The 18,499-nt window shown below is 41.0% G+C and overlaps 1 protein-coding gene across 1 annotated transcript in view; it reads right to left on the reverse strand.

Annotated features, from left to right (window-relative positions):
• The window catches only part of slc37a2 (solute carrier family 37 member 2), a 29,493-nt gene that overhangs the window by 1,132 nt on the left and 9,862 nt on the right, over positions 1-18,499 (reverse strand). Inside the window, exons 6-17 of the mRNA XM_049591698.1 lie at positions 17,436-17,512; positions 15,904-16,070; positions 15,224-15,261; positions 14,961-15,110; positions 12,090-12,180; positions 11,903-11,965; positions 10,256-10,341; positions 7,622-7,670; positions 5,672-5,745; positions 3,325-3,403; positions 1,530-1,627; positions 1,313-1,377 (exon numbers count right to left, since the gene is read on the reverse strand). Of these exons, the coding sequence (XP_049447655.1) occupies positions 1,313-1,377; positions 1,530-1,627; positions 3,325-3,403; positions 5,672-5,745; positions 7,622-7,670; positions 10,256-10,341; positions 11,903-11,965; positions 12,090-12,180; positions 14,961-15,110; positions 15,224-15,261; positions 15,904-16,070; positions 17,436-17,512 (1,037 nt within the window). The remainder of the gene's footprint in view (positions 1-1,312; positions 1,378-1,529; positions 1,628-3,324; positions 3,404-5,671; positions 5,746-7,621; positions 7,671-10,255; positions 10,342-11,902; positions 11,966-12,089; positions 12,181-14,960; positions 15,111-15,223; positions 15,262-15,903; positions 16,071-17,435; positions 17,513-18,499) is intronic.

Raw genomic sequence — 18,499 nt, forward strand, 5'->3', positions numbered from 1 at the left:
CACCCATAATGCGCATCCAATGCTTCGTCTGAATATTTTGTGACTGAATATAATTTGTAGCTTCTTAAAATCTGAATGAGGATAGTGATAGTGAGATACTGGCTACAGTGATGAAACAAAACAAGCATCAGATGGACTGTATTCATAACCAATACGCCACAGTAATATAAATAACCAGCTCCAGTTAATCAGTCAATGAGAATGTGTGTATGTGTGGGCGGGGCATAAGCACATACAGCCAGCAGCAGCAACACCCCCTGTCTAACACCAGCACACCATGAGGATGGAAACAAGGGGCTCGGTGGGGATGGAGCACCTGCTGCAGCAAGCAAACACGCCTTCTGCGGTCATTTTGACACTACAACCTGATTGACTGCAGAAACAGGTAACGTGCTTTACGTTCTAAAACCAGCTGCCGTCAATTTGACCAGCTGAGTTGCAGGTGACACCATCAGCCGGCTTGAGTCAAGCGAAGACTGGCCAGTTCACAACACTGCAACTTTTCTCTGCAATATTCTAAAACAGTTTCGTCTCGTCACGAATCTTTGGTGCGAACTGGGCTTTAGGAGTTCAAACCTCCTGTGGAGCTCCAGAGTGTCACTGACTACAAGACCCAAAAGCCATAGCACCGATCGCTGGCTACTGATTGGCTGTAAACCAGGAAGTGTGAGAAATCCACAGGGTTTCATCACAGGCCCTCATTGACTATTAAGGCCATAGAAACAGCACTGGAAGCTCCTATTGGCTCAAGTGAGGTATCAATGAAAAGGTCAGGAGCTCACTTCCATTTAATATCTGGAGTCAGCATAGTAACATACAAACGGCAGAATTTATGGATAATATGTGGAGGAATATTAACACTTGAAACAATGCAACAGCAGTTCTTGGATATCTATGGATGTAATAATGTGTTTGGACTAAATATTTTCGCTGGATTTATATCATCTGGACTGTCAGTGTGTGAGAACTGTGTCAGCAGCATTTCTGTTTGGATAATATGGATCTGTGGATTCAAATTATGCTTAATGGGTGAGTTACAGCAGTTTGTTTTTTGCCTGACAAAAGCATTTATTGATCCTGCTGTGGTGGTTGTATCTTGAAATGGTCAGCATTAATGGCACCGCAAGGAGCGTAGATTTCAAACTACAGGTTATAGTACATACAGAAGTAACTGACGTATCATAATCCTCAAACAAAGCCTTAAAAAAAAAAACATGGACGGGCCATCGGATTTCTATTAAACTCAAGGGACTTCCCCAAATCTAAAAATAATACCAGTTTCTTTATGACCACAGCGGGTGTTGATACTCACCCTCTGACTCGAGGATTACGTCCACACCAACCCTGAGCTTCTTTATAAACAAGCCTGGACAAAAACTGAAGACAAACAAATGTGTCAGTCCGGGCCTTGTTACAAAGCTACAGAAACATCATTATCCAAAACATGACTGAGAGCAGTGATGGCAAAAGGATCCTGATGTCTGAAACCTGCTGTGTTTAGAGAATAAAGATATTGAGTTGTTTCTGACCAGGCAGGCTAAGACATCGGCAGAGATGAGCATGTAGAAGACGTTGTTCCAGCCAGTGGGAGAGATCACACCGGCTAACAGAGGACCCACCGCCGCTCCTGCAGAGAACACATGAGCATCAGCACATGAAAACCCTACAGTTACAGCTGGATGAGAACATTTAACTGGACTACTGTCCTTGTCCCAGTACACAAGCACGGGAGGGGAATCCATTTATTGACCCAAGTATGTCCGACTCCTCTATGATAGGTGGAGATATGCACCCTTTCAGCTTGTTAGTATTGGACCTTTTTCCTGTTGACCTATTACGTCACAGACCAAACAATGGACAAACAAGTTAGCTACAGTTAGCTAGTAGCTAACTGGTACCATGGTGGACAACTTTACAGCTCTGTACATTTTGTCCTTCCAAAAAGTCACGGCTCTGGATGTAGATTTCTTCATGTTGTTACCGGCTTCTTCTTCTCTTACACATTTAGTGCTATCGGACTTCTGGGTCAAAGCCCGGGGCAGAAACTGTGGAGCATGCTCAGAGCGCCTCGGCCAGTTTGGGTCTAAATTGACTGTATACATGCAGGAGTCACATTATCTGGGTGTGTTAGTCCCACTTTGAGAAATTTGATTGAGTATGACTTCAGTCTGGCTAACATGTTTACATGTATTTTAAAGGTCTAATTTTAGTTGGACTGACACAATAAATTGAATTTCTCTAATGTCATGTAAACATAGTGAATGTCTGACTGTCAACCATCCAGTCACAGTGGGGGAGGGACAAATACTGCGAAGACAAACCGTCACATTTTATATGTACAAGTGCTGAACAACAACGGAGTAGAAATCTATTCTTATACTGTATATATGTCAAGTTTCCTCTCATGAAACCACACAGACCTCTCTCCCTGTATGCCTCAGCTTTCCCTTCATCTAAAGCGAGTATTCTACCCTGTGCCGACATGTTTACGTCCACAGATATTCTGTATCATAGCAACCAAACCAACCAAAGCATTTCAGCCGAAAAAAACGCTGTGCATCCAAAATACTTTTAAATGCATTTTTTAGCTGGGAAAAATGCTTTATTGGCCTAAACCTGACTACTGAACTATAATAATAGCTTATTTTCCATTTTAATTTCAATTCTAGGCAAATATATCCTCCACATTATCCTCTAAAAGGGTCTAAACTATCAGTTGCTCTCGATGCAGTTAGAATTTCTTCTGTTATTACTGTATTTATTTACCATCTAAAAGGAAAGTGATAATTGTACAGTTATTCTTTAACTACAAACTATTTGATACATAAGCCGTCATCATGGATTTTTTTTGGTCACTTAGCGGCAGCAGAACAAACTGTAAACAAAGCACCAACATATTATCACCGTTTAAAGCTGATATGGCAAACACATTGAGCAGACATTATCATCTATTTGGAGCTGTGTTGTCAAATTTTCATTCTCCTTTCAGCTCTGTTTTTGATCTCCACCACCTGCTGAGGAAAATATATGTGTCTCTAATGCTTCACGTTATTAAGCAGCTTGATGATAACTGTGTCTGTGTGATGTTTAGCGCTGGGCAGGTCCTGTACAGTGAGTTTAACAGGGCTGAAAACCTGGAAATAAGGCTGAGACCAGCGTTTGTGGGTCATAAAACCAAAACAATGAGCCAAAAGAGGCTTAAATCCATTGCACAGCTGAGGGGAACTACAAAGCTGCTGATAACACTAATTTAATCATTATTAAAATTACAAGTAAAGATTAGAGTAGCTTCAGAAGAGAAATGTAAAATAATTCCATACATACCTACTGAACCTGTGCCGTCAATAATTGCCGTCACCGTTGACAACGCCCTGGAGTTTCCTCTCAGACACTCATGTGTTCCCTGTTGCAACGAAGACACAGTGATGAGAGATGTTTTTACTTCTGCTGCAGTAAAAGTAGTAACACTACAGTGTAGAAATACTGTTACAAGACCTACATTCAAAATGTTACTGAAGTATAAACATATCAGCATCAAACCCGGTCGTCACTAACACAATTAAGATCTGGCTTCAATTCAGGAAACAACACAGTCTACTTAAGGCTTCGATCCATGCTCCGATATTGAACAATTACTCATTTCCTCACTCCTGCTCTGATCCCACTTTTCATATATGGTCAACTAAAGGCCTCAAAACACTTAACGACCTGTATGACAGAGAGACTTTTTCATTCATGTTTCTGTCAAGTACAATTTGCCCAACAGCCACTTTTTTCGATTCCTCCAAGTGAGGCATTTCCACATTTCCCGTACCACCCTCCTGAAGCAGAAAAAGACCAATTAATTTTCCTCTATCCTGATCAAAAAGGACTGATATCCACCATCTGTACCAAAATTGGCTTCCTGAATCCAGTCCTCACTATATCGCTAAAGGATTTGTGGGAGCAGGATTTAGGGACAGTGATAACTGACAACCAGTGGAGAAGCATTTTAAAACTGGTCCATTCTTCATCCATATGTGCCCGGCATGGCCTCCTGCAGTGTAAAGTGCTCCATAGAGCCCACCTCACCAGTGCTAAATTAGCTAAAATTTATTCTAACCACAGTGATGCATGTAACCGTTGCAGACAGTCCCCGGCTGATCATTTGCATATGTGCATCAGATATATTCAAAACTCTCGAACAGCCCCTTAACACAAATTCAGAACTGAACCCCCTCACTGCTCTTTTTGGTCTCCCCCCCAACGGAAAACTTGCCTAATATTACAAGGTGTGGCATTGCCTTCACCACTTTGTTGGCCAGGCGCACAATTCTTTCCAAATGCAAAGATGCTACTCCAACTCACAATAGATGGATACAGGAAGTCTTACACCTTCTGCAACTAGAGAAGCTAAGGTCCTCACAAAAGGGGTCCGTGACATCCTTCTATAAGACCTGGGACCCCCTATTAGCCTGACAATGCTGAGGTCACCCCTCAGGCAGAGTCACTGACGGAGAGAGAGGTCATTTTCTCAGAAGTATCATTTAAATATATTATACTTGTATGAAAAAACAGCATAAACCTGTCTTTTTAGAAGATCTGGATTCCCCCACAATGCATTATCTTTTACACTTCCAAGAGGATTTGACATAATGATTATTTCCATTACTGTATAAATTACACATTTGCTTTAATACACAGAAAAAAACATTACAGGAATTTCCTGATCAAAGATGAGATGTGAAAGAAAAGATTGGGTTTGATGATGATAAAATGACAGTGATAATGATACTGACTGACCAAGCACACTACATGAAAAAAAAACAAAACAGAAATGAATCAGTAGTATGAAATGATGGTGCACATGTGTATATTGTGGGTATGTATCTGTCCCAACACACTCACTCCCAACGCAGCAAATACCGACGCTTGGTCAGTGGCCCTACACTGGGGGTGTGCCATATCATCTTGTTCACGATAATACTGGTGTAATTTTTGATATGACATGAAAAATTCAAATCGTGATACTCAGGATGTTTCGTCTTGTTGACATACTGATGTCATACTGTAACCCATGGCAACAACAAGCATGGCTGAAAGCAAAATCATTACCAACTCCACAGTGGTTCCACAAAGGGGAGCAGCTTTAGTAGTGTGGAATAAACTGTAGCGTCCTGAATGTTTTATGAGCAGCCCCGGATTCTCAGACTCTTGTAGTGACTTACTGCTCAGAGGGAACTCATTCAGCGGCTCTTCTGGCAGCAGCACAGCGTCTCTCCCTCTCCTCTCTCGCCGTGTCTCAAGTGATTTTGTCATAAACCTTTGGTAATGTAAACCTACGTGAAAAAACTCCATATATGTGAATGTGTGATAGTTGTGGGATCATAACAGCCTGTCACAGGTGACACAGGTTAGAGGAGAAATGGCAGAGCATAAAGGTCCAGGTGGGAAAAAACCCAACTCAATCATTTAGGATTTTGCTTGACAAGAAGATGAAGTCAATGGTTATACTGTTGAAATATCAGGAGACAGAGGGGCCACTCTGAGCTGTCTCAGCTGATGAACATGGATGTACACCACGTCTAATATTGTCACTGCTGTGGGGGTCACAGGTGTTCCTGCTGCAAAGCCATTATCAACAATAACGAACAGACAGCTGGGATGTTTCCCATAATGCCTCAGGTCTTACCAGGTCAGCTGATACAGCAGTAGTGATAAGGGCATACGGTCCGTTCACCAGGCCTCCACACACCAGCAGCATAGCTACATATGGAAAAATGATTAAATAAATAAAGAATCCACTCCTCTTTGTTTTTTTACTACGCTGTATGTGAATAAACTCTCACAGGTTGATCATGATCTGACTCTGACTGCTCCAAACATCACAGACTAACTAACTGGTTACTCTTTGCATTTCCATATAAGTGAAACACTACAAAAACCCTGATGTGAGTATGTCGTTTTCCTAAAATCTTTTCTTAAAAATCACAATCTTTTATCCCAGTGCCACTGAAAAAAACAATATTGGAAAAAATTGAAATTTTATCGACTTTGAAGTGATCTTTTATTTATGTGTTTATTTTGTTTGGTAAATTTTGTTTTATTTCCCTCAGCATTAAGACATACAGAATAGACCTGTAGCTTCTGAATGAGTGGAAGAGATCTCCCTCCTTAAAAATATGCAGGGGCTGGTTGCACAAAGCACCTTAAGTGAAGATTTTCCGAGTTACGACTTCCTTTAAATAAAATCTGTAGCACAAAACATACTTAAGTCTTCTCCTTAAGTTTTTCTCCTTATCTTGGTCTTATATTTCAGGTGTTGCTTAAAGTTTGTTAAACCATTGCACCTTATTGACCAAAGTAAGGAAAAAATCATGAGGTACCTCCAGAGTTGGGTATAACGAGTAGAGTACTTTGATTACTTTTTGCAGTAACGAGTAACCTAACGCGTTAGTTTGGTGTTTGAGTAATCAAATACTTAAGTACATTTTCAAACAAGACATCAGTTACTTCCATTACTTTTAGAACGCTGGTCCTTCAGCTCCGAAACAGCAACGGCTGTCGTTTGGTTCTAATAACGGAGATAACGTTAAACCTATCAGTCTGAAAGAAGCCACGGAGCTTGTGGCTTGTTACGTGGTCGGAGAAATGCTGCCGTTGTCTACGGTGGAGTCTAAATAGGTGGAGGAGGACTCACTGACAGACATATTTCAGACTCAGGACTTGCTTATGCCTGGTACACACTACATGCTGGTACTCACCAATTATCCCTGGTCGTCTTTCACGGCGTGTGTGATGTCATCGGGTTATTCTTGTCCTATTTTTATCACTTTAACTATTATTTGAGTCACTGTGTCTGTTCATGTTCCAGCCGACATGTTGTTGTAGTCACCTGAACTTCCCGTCCACACGTCGCAGTTTCCTCCTACACTGGTTGCTTCACGTTGGCTGTTACATTTTCGGAGCAAATTTATTTTTCAGTTTAGTCTTTCTTTCATTGAACCCCTCTAGAAGTCTGATTTTTCTTCCTCCCGCCATTTTGTTTTTGTGTCCTCTTATCTTCTGCCATTTTTTCTTTACTATCAGGCCGACTGTGTGAGACGATACTTAGGTGCGACAACAGGTAGCGTAGGTTATCACGAGCGCCTGTTCAAGCAAACAAATGGTCTCCATGGAAACAGCAGAATTACACTGTTGTAAAATCTCTTTCAGTGCAGTGAATGTCTGAACGTCTTTCCTTGACTACAGAAACCTTTTAAGAGATTCTGTGCAACACACTAAGTTATTTCCTCAGCAAAAGAAAAACTAAACCTTAAGTGTCATACTTAAGGAGCAAACTTAAGGTGCTTTGTGCAACCGGCCCCAAGCTCTCTATGAATCATATTCAAGGATCATAAGGACCTTTCTGACCTTAAAGGACGATCTTGGACATAAAGGTAAGACGTTAAGCATTTCACCTTCACCTATGATGTTCCTGCCTGTTGTCTCTGGGTTTGTCTGCCTTGTTTTGTAAAAACAAAACCCAAAGAAATAAAAAGGTAAAGTATAAAAAATTTTTTTATACTTTGGCTCATTCTAGCTGGAAAAAACCCAAAACCTTCTGAGAAATGAAACAAGAAATATAGTAAAGAAGTCTTACCGACTGTAGTACCCATGCTGCGTTGTCCAATGTAATTATAGAGGAAAAGCTGGAACATAAACAAAAAAACGATCAGCAGACATCAGAGTAAGCTTTAACAGTTACACACACAGAATTTGACTCCAGCATCACACATTCAACTTAACGTTCCCCTTATCACAACTCATTAAGATAAATCTGTGCTGGAAATTACATCAGTCGACTGTTAATATGGTGCATGACACATACACACACACTGCACCAGTTTCAATGATATTTTGTTTCTCAAAATACATTTTTGTCTTATAAAATGTTTCACTCAACTGTAATACAGCCTTTGAGACATTCACAGCACCAGATGATAAAGGTGTTTTTATTATTGTGTCCAACACTTCTACCTCTTAATAATAATAATTAATGACCACAGTGGCCACTGACAAAATACACTGTAGGTGGTGAAGTCCTATGCTGCCCCCCAGTGGCCACAAATATCAGTTAAAGCTGGGATAGGCAGTTTTCTGGGAGAGGGAAAAAAACTTCAGAATTTGAGAATCCACCCTCCTCCTGCAGCACATCCTTTTCTGTCCTGAGCTCAGTGTTGGGTACGTTACTTTCAAAATGTAATATATTACATAATGGATGAGGCTCATATTGTTTCACAGAAGCTCCAGTTTGTTACAGGTCATTTAAAATCCAGTGCTGCAGGTCTGATACATTCATGTGTTCACATACAGTGGTTACTGCTTGTATTAATAATAGCATGATGATATAGTGACATTAAATCTCCTTGGACACAGGGAGGGTCAGGCAGAGGATCAAAGTCTGATAATTATGAGATATGGATAAATATTTGTGGGCCTATGATATGAAACACAATAAACAAATGTTGAAGTTAACACAACAAACAGAATGGTGTGTGACCAAGTCACTAAGACGAGCGCAAATTAAATTGCCAGTCAGCACCAGAAAGAGTTATGCATAAGAACAGGACAGTGTGCTGGTGTTGCTCTGCAGTTGTAGGAGATGTGAATGGAAACACATCCAACATATACTAACAACACCCAGATGTGCCGATCACCACGATGAGGGAAAAACAATCTGGAGGCCAGCTCCTTATCCCTGCTGCTTCAAGGCAGCGTTAGGACGCAAAAGCAGAACAGGATATGTGGCAGGTGTATGAATGGAAACACACTGGACATGATAACTCACATAATCACTGGCACCCTTCTATAACATAGCATATAATGACATGACAGTGTCAGTGACTGAAACAGTGTAAAGAGTATATGGCTGTCAACTCTCAGTTTTTCAGTTATACTCAACTTATGCAATTTCAAGGATGTTCAGGGACCACAGTATGCAGAAACATTTAAATACACCAATTTGAAAAATCCCTCGACAATTTTAGCATAACTTTGGAGCTTTATTTGGCCCCCTTTCCAACAAGATAGCATGACATGGTTGGTGCTAATGGATACCTTAGGTCTTAAGTTTAATTTGATAACTGTCTCTTTGCTGTAGCCTTAAAACTGAGCCTGATAGAGCAGGTTTTATTTGCTAAAAATGAGTCTGCCTCGCGTCTTATCTTCAGCTCCGCCTGTCACACCTGCTGCTTCTTCACATTTTTCTTTTCTTTTCTTTTTCCAGACATTTGACTATCACCTCTCTGCTCCTTTCATTTTCTCTTTCTGTCTGTACCCTGACTTTTCTTGAAGGAGGGAGCCCTGGAGTTTTGGCAGGACATTCTGACTGACACGTTTACATTAGCGGCACTCGTGAGTTCTGCGTCTCACACACCTGACCCATGTCAGATGGACCGCAATATTTCACAGTACCTGCAGGGGGTGGGAGTATCAGATGGCACGTTGAAATATGTTTTAATTATAAAATTACATTTATTTATCATGAAAATACATTTAACTTGTATTGTCAGTGATTTTAGTCAGTAAGTAAATTGTTGTACTTCATTTAAGGATCAACCATAGACCTTTTCATGGGCCCCCCTTGGCCTTGGGTCGGGGTCATCTATACCATTTGACCCCCCCATAGATGGCGGGCCTGACTGAACGTCTGGCCTGTAAATCTGTTTGTGATGACATACAGTGATTCGAGGCTCTAGCTAGCTGCATAGACTTTAATTAGCTGCAGCTGTTAGCCTTTAGCTCTGGTTAGCAAAAAGCTAAACTTTTAGCAACATTTTCTTTTAATCGCTGAAAGTCTTCACAGACACTTTTTATTGCATTTTTTGTCTGACTCTCTTTTATATAAATAATCTTCTTTTTTTGGGTTGCTTTGCAGTTTAGACAGGTGTTGTCAGTGCTGGAACAGCAATTTTCTCTGCAGGATTCTCTGCCATTAAATTGCCAAAAAATTAAACATCTGTGATGTGCACGAGCATCTGCGTTTGTAGAACAACCAATAAGAACGCCCTCTCTCTGAAATGACCTGTGATTGGCCATCATGGGCTCGATTTTCTGAAGCTTGACAACAAGAGGAGGTGCAGAAGTTATGGAATAACATGTTGTTGGCCTCATCCTTTCAACACATACAGGCTAACCTTTGGAATGAAGCCACAGAGCCACTTGTAAAAACGGGTGACCTTGCAAATGTGTCAACAACAGTGCTGTCAATAAAGATTCACTGGATGACACTCACCATTGGACCAGCAGCGAGCAGCATGACGCAGCAAGTTGTTGCTCTCCCTCCCGTGTAGTCAGACACAAGGCCTGCCAGTATGCCTCCTGCAGACACACAGAACATTGCAGTCAGAGTGTTTGTCCTCCTGCAGCACTGTGATGATATTCATCTGTTAGACTATTTTAACTTCATGTTTTTAGTTACAAAATGATGTTGGGGAGGGAGACAACATGTTGAAAGACTGATAATAACTAATAAACGTAAAGCAGGATCCAGGGACAGACAGACTAACAGACATGAGGTTAATTAGACATTTTCCTTCTTCCTTCACATGATCAGAGCTGACAGAGTCTGCTTTGATCCACTCAGGTGTTAGATATATTGATTATCAACAAGCGACAAGATTAAGCTGAAGACAGTCGAAACAAATATAGAACCTTCTTAAATTTCAAGGAGCAAAGCAACTGAATGCCTAATTGTGCAACTGAACCATTACTGAAAACTTTATGCTCAAATTTAAATACCACTGAATTTACAGCACTGATTTTATATTTAATTATTGTACCCGACTGATATTTTACTTTGAAAACCATCTATCTGAATGTATGTGGTTTCAGTTTCCCTTGAAGAATTAAATTAAAACTTTCAAGTGGTGCAATTTCAAACCTTGTTTTTCCCAAAAAGTGCAATATTTTTTTTAATTAAAACACTATATTTAGGAGTTATTACGGATGAGCAATCAAGCTTGGATTGAATTGATCTGTCTGCTCAGGTTATGTTCTGTTGTGTTCACACCAAACGCATTTGAACGCTAGAATATTTTGTGTTGACTTGCTTCATACGCACGAATAATCCACATCATACATGAGTGAAATCACTGAATTGATGAATGAACTTCCACCATCTTAGGCATAATACGTCTCAATGCTGGTTGACTATCGCGGCACGAAGTTTCGATTTTTCAACTCTGGTGAAAAAGTATGTTGAGATGGTTGAACATATTTTCTTCAGCCTGAAAAGGAATTTGGGCTTGTGTTTCAGAGTTGGCTTCAATCTAAAGATATATTGATAAACACTTTAAATGTGATGTCGATTAAAGCTGAAAAATTTGGAGTTTGTAATAAACAATTTGATTCTGCTGGGCGAACACTTTATTCATAGATGTAAATATCTAAAGGTTACGCCTCACACCGATGGAGGGAAGAATGAACTCAAGTTATTTGCAAAATGTCTTCATACATGATGATCAGAAATGCCCGGAAACTATTTTCCTGAACTCTGTATTTGAGGATTATGTTTTGATTTGTGTTGCATATTTTGTAAACCACTGTATCGAAACAGTTAAGTCTTAAAGTATTGAAAAATTTCTGAAAGTTTTTACTTGAATGGTGTTGAATAATAATAAAAACTAGTGAAAAAGTGTATGATGTGAAATTGTGCTACTTGCTTCATTTACGCCACTCAATTCGCGTATTTGCATCATTCGCGTTGCGTCCATTGCGCAGCCCAGCGGGAATTCGTGTCTAATCATATCACTTATGAAATTAAGATATCAAACTCTAAGACAATATCTAGTCTCATGGATCACAATATGCCCACCTCAACTTTCTTCCCTCATAAATACCCTGGCAAATCAAATTTTGATTGGTCGAGGCTGAAGCTTACCCACAATTCCTCCCACATCAAATAGTGTCGACAAGTCTCCCGCCTCTTTGGCCTGAAAATGTGCTGTGAATTAAAAACAAAACAAACATTTAAAGAAAGACTTTAAATGATGTGGATCAAACAAAACCACATGTGTGATATTCTAAAACAAAAACAAAAAAATCATGAATGTGTGTTTAATACTGACCAACATTTGAGATGTAGAGAGGAAGCCAGTAGAGGAACGTGTAGCTGACCAGCTTGGCGAACAGCAGGCAGAGAGAGAACTCCACCACTCCCTGTGTGAGACATAAAAACACCATGTGAACTCTGCGGGAGGCGTTCATCACCTCCAAATGTTTTCATTATGACAGAGCTGTAATTCATAATCAGCCATCTGGGACACACAGCCAGGGAGATGAGAAAAGCAAATGAAAACAATCCTGTAAAATGCCACAGTCTGACATGACAGGGGATCATATATCAAATGCTGATACCTGAAATTCAATATTGATATAAAAACAATACTTTTTTGACATTACCTCTCATTACGGGAAATAAAAATGTGTTTCATTTTGTCTCATTACAGAGCAGCTGTGCAGGAGCTTTACCTCAGTAAAACCCAAATGATCTAATATCAGACCCTTCTCACAGCAGACATTTTGACTTGTTGTATTCAGAGAAGCACAGGTGTTACATTAACATTTATGATAAGTAAGCCGTGACACTGGTTACATTAACATGTTATATTCCAAATATGGCAGAATTTGATACGGGTGATGTAAGTGTATTTATATGTGTATGTGTGTGGAAGCATATGTGTATTATATTCTTAACGTGAACCTTTTCTAGAGGGTGGGTGAAGGAATGACAGAGGGAGGCTGTGTTTACACGGTTGAACAAGTCTGCCACCTGTAGGAAACTCTGAGAAAATCCTATGTTGATGCAAAGAAGCAAAATGGCACAGGTGATAGCTGTTCCACTTTTCCGTATTTTGACGTGATAAACGACATGTTAGGTCACGTTAATCAGTGTATGCACAGCTGCATGTAGATGGAAATATATTCTTTTTTAGTGGACATGTTAACAGCTAAGTAGGAAAATTGTCTTATTTGGAATAAAGGCAAAAAATGTATTATTTTGTGCAGGTAAAGGTGGTCACTGTGACAGTGAGCGAACATGCACAATACCAGGGCCCAGAAACTGAAGCAGGTAGTTGAAATTCAGCCATCATTTATTTTATTATTTACTCCTGCGCTTTTCTTGCTGTAACATGTCAAAATATCTGCTGCGAAAAATGCCCATCGCCTCCCTTGATTATACGTAGCAGTCGCTGTTCAATGTGGCACTTCTGCTGAAGATTACTGCTATATTTAATAACTGTGTCATAATTTCCTTTCACTGTGGCACACCCCTGTTATAGTACAAATATATATAATTGTTGATGGGTCATCTACATCCCAACCCTCACCTATGGTCATGAGCTCTGGGTAGTGACCGAAAGAATGAGATTGTGGATACAAGCGGCCAAAATTAGTTTCCTCCGTGGGGTGTCTGGGCTTAGCCTTAGAGATAGGGTGAGGAGCTCAGACATCCAGAGGGAGCTCGTAGTAGAGCCGCTGCTCCTTCGCGTCGAAAGGGGTCAGTTGAGGTGGTTCAAGTATCTGATCAGGATCCTCCTGGGCGCCTTCTGTTAGAGGTGTCTTGGGAACGTCCCACTGGTAGGAGGCCCCGGGGCAGACCCAGACCACGCTGGAGGGATTACATATCCCAGGAGGAACTGGAAAGTGTTGCTGGGGAGAGGGACGTCTGGGGTGCTCTGCTAAACATGCAGCCCCGCGACCCGGCCCCGGATAAGCAGAGGAAAAGTGATGGATGGATGGATTGATGGATAGATGGTTAAATATAGCAGTAATCTTCAGAGAAAAGTGTTGGTGCTCTTGTTTTCAATAAACTGTCGATGCGTTTAGTGTTCAGACAGAATTAAAAAAGCTGAGATTGAATTTAAAAAAACCTTATTAAGCTGAATTTTGTAAATCTTTTTTGTCTAATCAGCATTAAAGGAACTGTGGGTCTATCTTCTTATGTGGTAAGACCAGTTATCAAGTTGTATACATTTTATTCTGAAAAACTTAATTATACTAATTTGAACGCGTGATTCCTGATGCCGCCACTAGAGGTTGCTACAATAAAGAATTTTTAAATCCTGCTCATAATAGCTTGACGTCTTTTAAACCACACAAACATAAAATGAATATAAGATACATTATCATTATGGTGAGATACCATACTAATAATTCAGCACCTTCAAACCAAACAAGAAAGACATCTGATGGTTAAAGAATATTTATATTAAAACTGCTGGCTGGTGAATTGAGTAACATTGATCATTTTGTTACAGCGCAATGATCTTCTACCCCCCAGCAGCACAATGCACCATGTCACACCACAAAACTGCTCAGGAATGGCCTAGGAGACGTGACTAAGAGCTCAAGGTGTCAACCTGGCCTCCAAATTCCCCAGATCCCAATCTGATCAAACATCCACTGGGCATGCCCGTACCTCACCTTGCAACCCACAGGACTCAAAGGATCCGTCGACAACGCCTTGGTGCCAGACAACACAGGACACCCCCAGAGGTCCTGTCTCCACCATAGATCAGACTTGGCCCTGACCTGTCGAGGCCCGGACAAAGGACCTTTGGGGTACCAGTTTGTCCCACAGATGCTCGATCAGATCGAGATCTGGGGAATGTAAAAGCTAGATTGATGCCTAAAGCTCTTTGTCACGTTCCTTGGAACATTCCTGCGCAGTTTTTGTGGTGTGGCATGGAACTGCCTTGCTGGGAGGCTACTGTCATCGGGGGTGCTGCTGCAATAAGTGGGGGTACTTGGTCTGTAACAATATTTAGGTGGGTGGAGTGCGTAGGCATCCACATGAACACCAGGACCAAAGGTTTCCCTGCAAAACATTGCACTGTAATGAAATGATCAATGTTGTTCACTTCACCAGTCAGTGGTTTTATTGTTACGGCTGATCGGTGTATACATGATGGTATAAAACAGTTGTCTCCACTCACAGGTATACTGAGAGCCCCACAGAAGCTGATGGCCTCCGTGTGCTCCTCTATAGGCTCCACAGGCTCTCTGGTGATGGCACCGTTGTCGGTTCTGTCAATATGGGACGGGTTGTGCACCACGGGCTCCGTCTCGCCATTCTCCTGTCCGCTCTGACACACACACACACACACACACACACACACACACATACACACACACACGTGTGATGAATCCGTCTTGTTACAGGTGAACTAGAGAGATAAATGTTTCTGCTTTAACTCACGTGGTGCTGAGGAGGAGTGCAGTTGACGTCTTCAGGTTCTGAATAAAGGAGAGGAGAAGATACAGCTGAGGACTTTAAAGCAACATTCAGGTTTGACAGGAGGTGTCATCTGAATGACAGCAAGATACGACATGTAAATATGACATATTTCATATTGTCTTTGTGTGAAGCCAGACTAAACAAGTCTCAATTAAAGTCTTGTTAATTGTGCGTCTGATTTTTTTAAATTTTTTTAAGATTTTTATAGGAGTTTGCATTAACTTGTTATTAAACCATGAACTACGACAGCCCTAGAAAAAAATAAAATAAAATCCATACATCAATCAGCGATACAAAAAGCAGCTGGGAGGCCAGACAGAGCTAAAGGCTCACTCTGAATGAGCTGTAGGTCAGTTAAACATCAACCTTTAAACTTACAGCAGCTGAAAGGACTTTGCATTACAAACATGAGGTCGAGCACGATCCTGTAAGTGCAGGCGTGTCTGTGATTTGCTCAGAGAAACACACTCCAGATAAATGAACTCTTTGGATTTACACCAGTCGTTCAGGCGCCATAGTTTTCACAAGAGCAAATTTGTGATCCAAACTGATCCAACATCAAACTGTCTGATGCTTGGTGCTTTGTGTGCTTTGTGTGCTTTGTGTGTGTGTATGTGTTTCTCTGATGAACAGAAACTCACTCTCAACCAGGAAGAAGAAACAGAGGACGCCCGTGGAGGCGATGATGAGTCCAGGGACGATGAAGGACATTCCCCATGCCGTGGACACGAAGGCTCCTGCGATGAGGGAGCCCAAGATGTTTCCCACTGAGGTGTGGGAGTTCCACACACCCATGATAAAGCCACGCCTGTTGATCAAAACACAAGCACACAACAGGCCATGAGCACTTCTCTTTTCTCTTCACACTGCTGCAACATCTATTTAACATCATATTATGCATGCGTGCTGTTATCGTGATGACCCACCAGCAGATGAAATAAAATTATTTTCAGGGTATGTAATATTCATTCATTGTCCAAATTAAGAAAAGGCACCTTAGCTGATCTTTTTAGTTCATCTTAAAGCCGATATCGGCCGATACAGATGACGTGCTGACATATATAAATTTGTCATATCTTGCGGTTGCACGTATGCCTTAAAAATCCCACAAATTGTGCTCATTTGTGAAGATTATCTTGCTGAACAAAATGTGCAAGAATCATAAAGGTTTGTTTGCCACACAGCTTTTTTTCTGCAATAATACCCCCGGGCTATTTGTCGAGGGAACAAGGGCGATGTAAACTTCTGGTTTGGCCTAAAAAAAAGTGTCATCCCTGCAGGGCTTTATCAGTAGTCAGTCACGTTAAATAAGTAGTTTAACATTTTAGAAAAAACATTTCTTTCATTCCAATATTCTAACAATAATAAGTTTTATTTACAGGCGCCTTTCAAGACACTCAGGGTCACCTTAGGGGTGGTGGGAGGGAATTCCAGAGGCGAGGGGCAGAGCGGCTGAAGGCTCTAGACCGCATGGTGGTCAGGCAGGCTAGCGGGACAGGGTGGGGGTGTGGATGTGGAGGAGTTCGGAGAGGTACAGAGGAGCTAGGTTGTGGATGGCCTTAAGAGTGAGGAGTAAGGTCTCAAAGTTAATGTGGTATTTATCTAATCCAGTCCCAACATGAGGCCAAACTTCTGTTTCTAACGTGAGGACTGATGTTGCCTGTTAATTCCAGCTTGTTACAGACATTATTTTGCACTTGATACTGAAACAGAAACATGTTCCTGTTTAAATCTGCACACACTTTAGCCCCGTTTCCACAGAGCAGTACCGTTTGGTTCAGATCAGTACCATACGCTTTTTTTTCTGTTTCCACAGTTAAAAGTTATGGATGGTACCAATGGAATCATTCCGAACTGTCCCCACAATAAACTCTTTATACAAAATAAAAGCTTTTGTAAAGAGGACTTTCTGGAAACTAAAAGCAAGGAACAACATTCAAAAAATACAGAGCAGTCCTCTCTGCTGTCTGAACGGTGTATCTATGAGGGGCAGTTTAGATTTATGAAATACAGGATTTGCTGTTTGCGGTCTGAGATAAATCAAAGCCTGAGTCTCACTGTGCTGTCAAAACGTGACAAATGTGCATGTGTGAGTCAGCCAATTTCAAAAAAAGCATCCAATGCTGCATCGTCAGCAGGACTGCGTCCCCGCTGCACATCGCTCAGTACTCACTTCCCCTTTCCGAACCAGTTGCCGACACAAGCCACCACTGCTGGCCAACCGGTGGTCTGCATCAGCCCGTTCATGACCTGCAGAATGAAGCAAACAGCCGGTGTTAACTTAATGCATTAAAGCCTCTTAAGTCTGGTACGACCCTGCGAACTCTACATAATGAGGAGACTGAGAGGAGACCAGTGAGTACACCATTCCTACACCTTAACATTCCCACACCAAACCAACACAAGCCCAGACACACTCCTGCAGTCATATGATGCAGCTGTGAGTCATGTGATGTGTGTGTGAGGAAAGCCTGACTGAGCCACTGTGAGATCTCTGCTTTTTCAAATGGAACATATGATAAATAAGGTGTGTACCCACCCACAGAGCTCACAGTGATCACACCTGTAATGGGGTAAAAGGATTATTAATCAGTACAATAAACATAATGCAACTTCCGTCTTTAAGAAATCTCCTTTTCAGGATTTATGTATTGTATTTTGAGCTCTATTATTTCAAAGAGGACTGTTTTACACCTCATAATCTCATTTTAATTTAAATGAGTATAACGTTGATTTAATATTTATAGCATGAGTACCAATTCTAATTATAGTTTCCTATGGGTTGGGAATGTGACTCCCGGAGACGGTCATGTGATGGTGTGAGTCTCATCTGACACTTCACAATTACATTACAGAGTAGATTCTAACTTACTAAAGTGCACATGCACCGTTACAGCAGACTTTTGGATCAGTCAAGTGCAGCTTTAACAGCACTGAAATTGATCTACAGAAAAAAAACTTCAAAAATCTGAAAGAAAGAAAGAATCTAAGTGGTTTTTGTCGTCATAAAAATCTCTGTTTCCAGTCAATACATTTAGTTTTTGGATAAGATAAACAACTCTCATCTGCATCTTTCACAGTTTTCCAACATTTTAGAGACTAAGTGAGTAAACTGGCAAAAAAATCTATATAATAAAGGCTGCAGCCTTAAAACACGGAAAGGGAAAATAGCTTGTGTCCAAAACTGGTGTCTTCACTTGTTTCTGAGGTAAACCAACTCTTATACAGCTAAAATCT

Source organism: Epinephelus fuscoguttatus, linkage group LG12 (genome assembly GCF_011397635.1).
Source record: "Epinephelus fuscoguttatus linkage group LG12, E.fuscoguttatus.final_Chr_v1".
Taxonomy (NCBI): domain Eukaryota; kingdom Metazoa; phylum Chordata; class Actinopteri; order Perciformes; family Serranidae; genus Epinephelus; species Epinephelus fuscoguttatus.